This window comes from Chiloscyllium plagiosum, chromosome 7, assembly GCF_004010195.1.
Source record: "Chiloscyllium plagiosum isolate BGI_BamShark_2017 chromosome 7, ASM401019v2, whole genome shotgun sequence".
Taxonomy (NCBI): domain Eukaryota; kingdom Metazoa; phylum Chordata; class Chondrichthyes; order Orectolobiformes; family Hemiscylliidae; genus Chiloscyllium; species Chiloscyllium plagiosum.
Window position 1 is genome coordinate 71,803,563 of NC_057716.1, and position 11,449 is coordinate 71,815,011.

Genomic DNA, 11,449 nt, shown 5'->3' on the forward strand with positions numbered 1-11,449 from the left:
TTAGGATTGGGCAGTAAATTCTGGCCGAGCCAGCAATCCTTTGAATGAGTATAGAAAGAGTCATTTATAACAGTATGCGCATATACGTAATAATAATTGTGATGCCCACCATGGTCATGTTGTTCATTGGTATGCATTAACCAGGTCCAGGCATGAAAAAACATTAGACAGCAGATGGTACAATTGGCAAAATACCCCAATAAAAGCTTATGCCTTCAAAAGAAAGAATTGGGTGAAATGATTGAATATTCCTCAATGTCACAAGGGCAGACAACTGTTTACTTAGTCACCTTACTCTGCTCTCTTTTATGCATTAGACATACTGACTCAAAGACGCATCAAAGTCAGCATACTAACATTTTAAACAAGTTGCCTCTTTATGATGATGCCACCAGAAGCAAAGCCTCATGATGGCATATCAACTGCCTCTAATTAATCACACAAAAGAGTAAAATGGATGACTAAGTGATACCAATCAATATTGTTTTATTTCAGCACGTTAGGCTTGCATGCAATTTGGTGATATGTATTTTTACTTCGAGTAATTTCAATTTACAGGAATTCTGGGGTTATCCTTGCATACAAATGTTCTGTCACTATCACAACTTAAATCAATGGAAATATATGAAGATGTATTTAACATTGGTTAAACCATTGTAAGGTTTAATCTTCTTTATTTGTTCACCAGAGAAGCAAACATTTTCTTTAATTTTTTCACTGTTATGTTACCATGACAAGCAAATGTTATCCTTTGACATTGGCTTTGGTGTTCTTTTTAACAAACAGTATTTCAAATCCTTCTCAGATTCTGTTGAACAAGGAGTAATCAACGAATCAATAAATGAGTATAATCTCTTTTCAGAACTCCAGAGGACAGTGAGCAGTGTGAAAGCCTCATTCCTATGCATGGTGTTTCTCAGGAGGAAGGAACTAATTGTTGTTCATGAACCCAGGTATAAGATTATACTGTTGGACATTAACATATTTACCATTTCCAGATTGCTAACTCCCTGAATATATGAAAATTTATTCCATGTCTGAATATCCATGAAAGCATAGGTTACCTTGGGCAGATTAGCCTCATCCACCGTTAGAAGGAAAATCTCCATACTGATGCTTTTGAACTTTGTCTTTTTTACATATCTGTGCATTTTAAAATGACAAGAACAATTTGAATAGGCCTAAGGCTGGTTGTGAGTTGTACCCTTTTCTGATGATCTTTCGACAGCTACCAGCTTAAAACCTTGATAAGCATGGCACTCCTTTATTTTAAGATGGCTGTAATTCTGCTTCATCTGTATTTGGGGATATTTCGATCATTAAAGAAATGCATGATAATCTTTGTATATTTACATATGTTGTAAATCATATTAGTTCACCTAGCTACTCGTTTGCTGATGATTCCTTATCTGTCAACTTCCTTTGGATCTAACAAAAACTGAAATTGCTGGAAAAGCTCAGCAGGTCTGGCAGGCATTTGTTGAGAGAGAGAAGGTGGCACAGTGGCTCAGTGGTTAGCACTGCTGCCTCACAGCACCAGGGTTCCAAGTTTGATTCCAGCCTCAGGCGACTGACTGTGTGGAGTTTGCACGTTCTCCCCGTGTCTGTGTGCGTTTCCTCCGGGTGCTCTGGTTTCCTCCCACAATCCAAAGATGTGCAGGTTAGGTGAATTGGGCATGTTAAATTGCCCATAGTGTCAGTTGCATTAGTCAAAGGGAAATGGGTTTGGGTGGGTTACTCTTTGGAGAGTCAGTGTGGACTTGTTGGGCCAAAGGGCCTGTTTCCACACTGTAGGGAATCTAATCTACAAATCAGTATTAACATTTTGGGCCGAGTGACCCTCCCTCTTCAAATCTAATGTCCTTAGTGTACTCAGCTCCCTCCTCTCTCGACTGCAACTTGATTTCCGCCATGACTTCAATACAGCATTAAAAATCTTTCAAATGATTAATTCTACTTTCACTTCCTTCATAATACTTAAAGCATAGCCCTCCCTCAGCTCATTTAGGCTGAAACTCTTATCTATGTCTTTATTACCTTTTAAGTACAAGTATTCCACTGATCTCCTGGCCGGTCTCCCATCTTGAAGCTTGAGTTTAAAATACGTATTTTTATAATACATTGCTTGTGTGTTATTCTATGGCCTATCTCCTTTCTATCTCTGTAGCATCCACCAGCATTACATCTCTTTATTTTCCTTACAGTAATTTTAAGTTCTCTGACAATCCCTATTACTTGCATAGATGGCAAAGGTTTTTAGTAATTCTCTGTCTTGGGTATAGCAAAATGAAAGGTTTGAAATCTTATGGACAATTCATCCTTCACTATTCGTCTCCTTCCATAATCGTACCCTACCTCCTATTTTTTATTGAATGTAGTATGGTCTGTTGTTCTTTTTAAACTTTATTTTGAAATTTTATTTCTGTCTGCCTGCACATTTTTTCTTCAGTATTTTCATTGCTAAAACTGTAAGGTATTTTTAGTCCTTCCCTAATTTCTATGTTAGAATTTAAGAACTGGAATTCTTTCACTTTTGCTTCAACTATTCTCTTCAATAGATTAACACCTGGCATCATCATACTGGTACATCCTGATTCATAATCTCCATTTTATCTTCTGTCCATTTTAACCTTGGTCATGCTGCACACAACAGGACTTGCTTTCTAGTTGGTTACCCAATAACTTACTTAAAGTTGTATCATGTTCCTGGGATGACAAAACCTTCGCATAAACCAAATCATCCGCCGACGTTTCCGCCACCTCCAAACAGACCCCACCACCAGGGATATATTTCCCTCCCCACCCCTTTCCGCCTAACGCAAAGACCATTCCCTCCGTGACTACCTGGTCAGGTCCACGCCCCCCTACAACCCACTCTCACCTCCTGGCATCTTCCCCTGCCACCGCAGGAACTGTAAAACCTGCACCCACACCTCCTCTCTCACCTCCATCCAAAGCCCTAAAGGAGCCTTCCACATCCATCGAAGTTTTACCTGCACATCCACCAATATCATTTATTGTATCCATTGCCTCCGATGCGGTCTCCTCTACATTGGGGAGACTAGACGCCTCCTAGCAGAGCGCTTTAGGGAACATCTCCGGGACACCCGCACCAATCAACCACACCGCCCTGTGGCCCAACATTTCAACTCCCCCTCCGACTGTGCTGAGGACATGGAGATCCTGGGCCTCCTTCACCACCGCTCCCTCACCACCAGACGCCTGGAGGAAGAACGCCTCATCTTCCACCTCCACCTATTGTACTCTATGCTACTTTCTCCCCACCCTCACCCTCCTCTCACTTATCTCTCCACCCTTCAAGCTCTCTGCCTGTATTCCTAATGAAGGGCTTTTGCCCGAAACATCGATTTTACTGCTCCTCGGATGCTGCCTGAACTGCTGTGCTCTTCCAGCACCACTAATCCAGAATCTGGTTTCCAGCATCTGCAGTCATTGTTTTTACCTAATGCAACACATTTTCTGACTACTGTAAACACAGCATTGTAAAACTGAGATGACTCTTGAAAAATATCCTACATACCTTCTAAATGGGAAATGAACCCATCCTAGAGTTCAATATATTAATAGCTCTTTGTTTTGTTGTCTTTTTCTTTTCATTTCCTGGAGGTTCTGTTGGCCTTTGTTTCATTATAAGCTGATAATGCACTTAACAAGGTACAAAAAAGCTAAAGGCTCTGTGCTTTGTTTTTGAGTTAATGGTTATTTTTATTAATTGCATTCTATTTCCAGTTGCTCAAAGTACTAAGAAATTTATTGATATGTGAAATATGAATATAATTTGGTATGAATACCTGTATCTCTCTTTCAAAGGTAAAGAAATTCAATTTGTTTCTTTTTCTTGTTTTTGTCCCTAGACCGAAGATAAATCCACCAAGTATTTTTGCGCTCAGACAATCTCCTGAAGTTCTGATGAATCCATATTCTTTCAGTGCCTGTTCAAAAGTCCCACCCATGAAATTTCAACTCTCTTAAGACACTGCATACACTTAGAACTGCTACCTGTTGGGAATATCAGTGGATTACAAACAAAACAGCAGAATTACTTGTATATCGCTTGAGATTGTTGTGGAAAATTCAGCTTTCAATACAACCTATCTGCCTTACTGAATGTATCAAACTTTTAATTCAACTTGAAAATAGAATACTATTCTGTGAATGTGAGGATAAACTGTTTTTGGACCATTATTTTTGTCAGTAGATTTTTGGAAAATACTAGCCAACATTGATACTGAAGAGCTACATACCTAGAGTACAACATATATCAGTAATGCTGTATTGACTCACCTACAGGGAGAAAGGAAAATGGCTTTGATTAAGAACCAATCCAATTTTAGCATTCTGTGTACATCCTATTAATCTAACCAAGAGGAAATATCAAATTAATGTTCACAGAAGCAAAGGGAACTTACAACTTTGAGACACAGTTCAAACAACAATATTACTAAGGTGTTGCCTGGTTAAACTGTGGATACACTACATAATCCATATTTTCTTAAAAGACTGATTCAGATTTCAGTATCTTTAATACTGTATGTTTCAAGTTGAATCTATCTCTGATCTCTCAAAGAACGTCCATTTAAGATGAATTAGATGACATAAGATTTTTCCATATATATTGAATTCCATGAGTCAGTGGTTTTGAAAAAAGAACAGAAACCATAATTTTGTTTGTGAGAAGTTGCAGTTTCTGCATTCTTGTACTAAATACATTTCTGTATGTATTCGTATTATGGTGCTTCTACAGTTATGTACACCATTTGTCTTTGATTCTCAGGAACTCCGTACAGTCAAGTAAGTAGTTCCATTCTTTTTTATTAGATCATGTAAATTTACTGATGTACTGAAGTTTTGTTTTTAAATAATGATCAACCCTTCACTTATGGTTGGAGTGTTGTACTTAATGATTCAAAGTTCAGGTTTTTATGGTCTCCTTTAAAAAGGGCAATCAATGATATAGTATATTTCAGCCAAATATTTCAGTGCGAATTCGTATACAAAGTAGAACAGGTTTGCAAAAATATGGTTTTAGTTCGTTGTGGGTAAAATATTATTTTATTGATCAAATTTTATTGACTGCAACCACTTGACAATTACCATTGTACTATGGATTGAGCTTAATCCCCAGTCATCATTTAATCCAAAAATACCTTGTATAATTCTTCTGGTAAGTTGTTTGCATTCGTACGCCGGCAAAACTAGTGTATTGTACTAGTTAGTTTGGTGTAAATTCCACTGTAATATAAATATTTGTTGTGAAATGTTTTCAATTTGTGAATATTCATGGTTGTTTGAACATATTTTATGAGTAAAGAGACACAAGCAGTGGTTTAACTTTGTTAGGAGAAGTGGTACATTATAAATCCCTGGTTAAGTCATAGCTGGAGCATTGTGGACAATTTGACATCATAACTTAAGAATAATATAAAAGCTTTTGTAAAGGTGCAGAGGAGGTTTTCTAGAATACTGAAATGGTTTTTAAAAATCTTTTCCTATGAACAGAGAAAATGAAGAAGTGAGCTAACAGATTTTCACTAAAGTAAGTGGATTTTTTAAAACAATTTCCCTCTCATATGGGCAATAACTTGATTATTGATTTAGAATACATAGCAAATGATCTAGAAGGGAAATGTGTTTTTTTTTCCAGAGTTGTCAGAATCTGGAAGTTTACTTGAAATGATAATGCATTGGTAATTTGAAAATAAGAGTTGAATAGTTACTTGATGAGGAACTTGCATGAGTATTTGCAAAAAATTGTAAAGAAGTGGAACTAAATACAACCTTTTCAAAGATCTCTTTTAGTAGGTTGAATGGTTTCTATCTGTGCCGTATATTTCTGTGGTTCTAACACAGTATTACTGGTAGACTCATGGTGTAAGATTTTGCTGTAAAGAAGCTCCTACTTTGTCCAGTGATCCACTTGTTATACTTCACTTAAAAGACTAACTGCTACTGCAGCTGCTTGTATATACATGGTTTCTCCAGCCGCTGAGGACATTACTGTGTGTCGTATAACATCATCTCCCAACTATTGCCTGCCTTTACCATGGCCCACTTTCAAAACATTGCTGCTTTACCTCATATCAGACTACTTTTTCCACTGCCCCTTGCCAGTGCCTTCATTTCTCCCCTTGAATCTCTGCCATCCATCAAGATACAAGCCAATGTCGAAGGATGCAGCAAGAGCCATGGGAGGGAGCAAGAGGATACAGGAGGTGATAGTGATGGAATGCAGATCAGGCAGCATCCGAGGAGCAGGAAAATCAATGTTTCGGGCTAAAGCCCTTCATCAGGAATAGAGGCAGGAAGCCTCCAGGGTGGAGAGATAAATGGGGAGGTGGTGGCGGGGGGGGGCTTTTGCCCAAAACATTGATTTTCCTGCTCCTCAGATGCTGCCTGACCTGCTGTGCTTGTCAGTGATATTACAACTGCAGACACTATGACTGCACATTTGCAAAATGTTCTCCTCCTAATGTGATGACATAAATACGTTTAGCATTCATTTAATTCTAAGTTAATTAAAATGGATTATTGGTCATGTGACACTTTGTATAAAGAAAGCTTTATACAACTGGAATATGAAATATTTAATACATGGATATTCTTTGATGTATTGCTTTTTTTCCCAAAAGACACTTTTCAGGAGCAAATATTTACTGCAGCTAAGAGGGACAATGTTGTTCAATGCTTTATAGTTCAACACTACTAGAAGGTTCTTTCTACTGTGTTGTCACAATTCACTGATCTACTGCAAATGCAGAAAATACAATTAAGCATTAACTTCCCTCCAAAAGAAATAGTATTATCTGAGATGGACTTTTTTCTTTAGAAACAGTTTGAGTTTTCCTTATGAGTATTTTCAAATCAACTGTTGGGAGTTGCTTTTGGAGTAGATGAGACTTGAACCTTTGCCTTCTGGCTCAGAGATAGGGAAACTGTGCCATATTGTGCCCACCCATTTGAGCCTGCACAGCGTGCAATTTTATACAGTCTTAGAGGTCACACAAGGGCTTACTGTGATTTAGTTATATCCTTAAATTGCATAACCATTTCAATTGTTCCTTCAACAAATTACATGCTTTGTGGCCTCTTTAGATTTTATATTGCTTACCTATACAGTCAGTTCTTCTATAACACAATCGTTGCGTTCTTGTGCAACCCTGCATACTAGAAAAATTGCGCTTTGGAAACAGTGCTTATTGGTGCAGTAATTGCATTACTGCCAACAAATGTTTTAAAGGTTTGCACTGTAGTATAGCATCTCCAATTAGTCAGTTGCATTACAGCGAATTCATGTTGACAAAATATGCATTTTGACAAAATATGCGTTTTAACAAAATTACCTGTATTATGAGGACAATCTGGTCTTCAATGAACATTGATCCTTAACTCTTGGACTAATATTTTATTTGTAAGTTATGTTCTGCTACCTTGTTGACCTTGTTATTATTGTTGTCTTGCATTATGGCTTTTGAATCCCTGTTTTCATGCTAGTCCACCAGAAATGCACCACACACTATTTAATTTGCAAAGAACTGCAGTTACTGCACCAGCTGCAAGGAGTTGTAACACTAAGCATTTGAATTTTATTGGATCAGCATGAACGATCTCGGTAAGGTGAATAGCCGAGGTGTTTTCTCTGAGGTGGGGAAGTCCAAACTAGAGGAGATAGGTTTAAGGTGAGAGGGGCAAGATTTAAAAGGGACCTAAGGGGCAATTTTTTTCACACCGGTTGGTGCATTTATGGAATGAGCTGGCAGAGGAAGTGGTGAAGGTTGGTACAATAAGGACTTTTAAAAGGCATTTGGATAGGAAGGGTTCAAAGGGATATGGGCCAAGTGCTGGCAAATGGGACTAAATTAGGTTAGGATATCTGGTCAGCATGGATGCATTGGACTGAAGGGTCTGTTTCCGTGCTGTACATCTCTCTGATCCTATAACATGGCACCATAGCTTTGGAGGAAGAAGTAGATTTCAGGCAAAAGGGTGAAAACAAGTCCTTTTGTAGCCAACATTTAGTACTAAAAATTGATGTGGGACCTGAATTTCAAATTCACTTTTATAATTCGGGAATAAAAAAGCTGGATCAATGAGTGATGAGAAATTTACTGAAGTTTCCGAGACATCAAATGGGGTACTGTTGTAGAACCCCAAGTATCTGCCAAATGTTATCTTTGTCTGCTGTATTGAGAGTGGAATCCCTATAGATGTAAGAGCAAGAAAGACAACCTGCTGCCTTTGTTCAGAAGAAGACACAATAAAGCTTACTTTTGGGCTAAATTTCTCAATTGCAATGAGAAATGTTTTTAAAATAATTAATTGTAAATCTGAGTTTCTAAAACATCCCTGACTAGAATTTCTGATGCGTATGTTCTTGGTATGTATCTGAATGGCAAAGCTTCTGTGCAGGCCAATGTCAGTTGTAAGGGGAGACCAGGGTGTATGGAGAGGACGCAGATCAGTGGAAGGCTAGGAAGCCAGGAGTGGAGAAGGGTAAGAACTCAGGACTGGAGACAAATGGTCTTTGAATATGAGGTTGGCAGGACAGCTCCAAAACTATTCAACTACACAAGTAAGGAAATGAGAAAAACTCACTTGGCAGGTCATAAGTGGTCTCAAGATTTGGTTGCATTTAGTTCAAACTGCTTAGGAATCCTGAAATTGGGGCCATAACAATTAATTTCCACATGCAATGAGCTGATACCCTGCACATTTACATCTTCCCCTTTCCTAATGTAACATGCAGTAGAAGTGTCAATCAGAAATGTGTACAAGTTTCCTTACTGCCATTTCTGGAGTTTTGTTGTGAATTTAATGCTTAAATACCAGGTGCATGTATTATCTGTAGAGAACTGTTTCTCTCAGGGGACCATCACAGTTTTAGATTTTTTTTTAGATTCCCTACAGTGTGGAAGCAGGCCCTTCAGCCCAACAAGTCCACACCAACTCTCCGAAGAGTAACCCACCCAGACCCATTTCCCTTCTGACTAATGCACCTAACACTATGGGCGATTGAACACGGCCAATTCACCTGACCTGCACATCTTTGGACTGTGGGAGGAAACCAGAGCACCCAGAGGAAACCCATGCAGACACTGGGAGAATGTGCAAACTCAACATAGACAGTCGCCCAAGGCTGGAATCGAACCTGAGACCCTAATGTTGTGAGGCAGCAGTGCTAATCACTGAGCCACCGTGCTGCCCCACTTCCCAGATCTGACTGCTGACCTTGGCCCAGACTAATTCGCTTCACCAATCAAATGAAAAGCTCAGGATTTCAATTTGTTCCGTTAAAAATACGCTTTATTTTACATTATACTTAGTGAAAGAAGTGTTGAAGTATCACCTTAATGGAAGGATAGCAAAAAGTAATCTCTGCATAGAGGATGTCACACCTCCTGAGTATTTCCAGTGCTTTCTGTTTTATTTACACACACAATTATTGTAGCTTAGATTTTTGAAGATCATAACTCAATCTCAATGTGAATGATAAAATAACTTTAAGAATTGGCTGTTCTTACAAAAGATAGTCAAGCATCACTTGTTGACGAAACTGTATTACCTTAATCATCATGAAATGTAAACTGAAAAATATTTTTACAATGTAAATCTGTGCAATAAAATGGACTTCTGTGAACTAGACACAGTAAAGATGAAGAGTTCACTAGATTGCTTTTGGCATGAGAACCTCCATAAATTGAGCTTATACTCTGGCATTTAGAAGAATGTAAGGTGATCACATTTCACACATTCAGAGGGACATGAAAGGATGGAATCTGAGTGATTGTTTTCCATTGCGGTGGAATATAGAAAGGAGCAAGAGGGCATTGACTCAGGCATTGTTGCATATATTGAATGATGAAAAAGACGTGTTTTTGATGTTTTGGGAAATCAAGGGATGTGGAAATGTGGGCATCATGAAAGTGGAGTTGAAACTTGAAATCAGCTGTGATCAGATTCAATAATGGAGCAAGATCAATGGGTTAGATGCCCCACTACTGCTATTCCTTGTGGGTTTTTTATATTGGAAACTCTGAATTTGGATTAAATCTGAATTAAAGGTTTGTGGGTTCAACCCTTATTTTTGGACTTTCGGATCTGGGTTATGATTACAGACCATTGCGATGGTGGGGATGTTCTTGGAGAACCGATGGTTGAGAGGAGATTGACAGATCATGAAGGGATTTAATCAAAGCAGATAGACATTTTCTATTAGTGGAAGGTTGAGAGCTATTGAATATTTGGCTAGGCTTGCTAGAAAAATTACTAAGTTCTTGACAGGTTTGAAGAAAAGCCAGTTATTATATAACCCTTGATTCCCTTACTGATTTAAAAAGCTGTCTTGGCCTTGAATTTGCTTAAAGATCAAGCTTCAACAGCCTTTGCAGTAAAGAATTCCACAGATTCACCTCCCTCCAAGAGAAGAAATTCTTCCTCAGCTCTGTCTTAAATGGGTGACCCCATATTCTGTGGTTATGCCTTCTGGTCTGAGACATTTTATTTATCCATTTGCAGAACGTGAGTGTCACTGACTAGGCCTTCCTTCTCATCAAAGGAAAAACAACCTCTCTGCATCTACCCTGTCCAGCCCCCTAAGAATCTTGTATGTTTCATGATAGTGTTCTTGCATTCTTTTAAATTCCATTGCGTATAGGCCCATCCTGCTCAACGTCTCCTTAAAAGACAGTCCCACCTTAACTAGTGTCAGCCTGCTGAATTTTATCTGAACTGCCTCCCATGTCATTATATTTTTCCTTAGATAAGGAGCCGAAGACTCTTTAAAGTATTCTAGCTGTCGTCTGACTAGTGCCTCTATAGTTTTTTTTCAATGAGTTTGGCAGGAAATGTTATATGAAGGTGCATTTACAACCCACATGAGCTCATTAGATTTTTCAGAAGAGCAAGCTGGCTGTGTCATGTGATCAGTAAACAATTGTGTTGGAGCATCTTGGTGGGTCCAGAATTCACTATCAACTCTACACAGGCAGAATCAGCGCTCAGGGTGCAATGCCACTGCAAAGACAGCATTTTTTTTTGTTTCTTCGCTTTTCATTGTGGACTGTAATGGGAAAAGGACAGTTATCAAACCAAGGATTGCATAAGGAATTGTTGCACCTTTTCAAAAAAAAGCAGGTTACTGAAATTCATTGTAAGGCACGCTTATCAAGCTGCTTTGTTCAAATAGTGGGGAAGACTGCAGGATGGGGGATCTGTGAACCAAATGAGATTGGCTACAAGTATTTAATTGGTTTATGGAGTGGTGACTAGTTCTGGAATGACCAGGCCAACCAACCAACTGGCTCCTGGTTGGCTGAACAAAAGCCTTCTGATCTCGGAAAGGATTGGCAGTGTATGTGTATGTCTACTTTATTCCTTCTTTCTATCTCCTTCCCACTCCACCCCTCCCTCTCATCCCACTCCCCTTCCCCCC

The 11,449-nt window shown here is 38.8% G+C and overlaps 1 protein-coding gene across 8 annotated transcripts in view; it reads left to right on the forward strand.

The window, feature by feature from the left end:
• The window catches only part of LOC122551689 (solute carrier family 35 member F5-like), a 107,678-nt gene extending 101,867 nt beyond the window's left edge, over positions 1-5,811 (forward strand). For all 8 annotated transcript variants that reach the window (XM_043694011.1, XM_043694016.1, XM_043694014.1 and 5 more), the window contains 2 exons: positions 863-953; positions 3,876-5,811. In XM_043694011.1, coding sequence (XP_043549946.1) covers positions 863-947 — 85 coding nt within the window. In that variant the 3' untranslated portion in view covers positions 948-953; positions 3,876-5,811. The remainder of the gene's footprint in view (positions 1-862; positions 954-3,875) is intronic.
• The last annotated feature ends 5,638 nt before the right edge of the window (positions 5,812-11,449 follow it).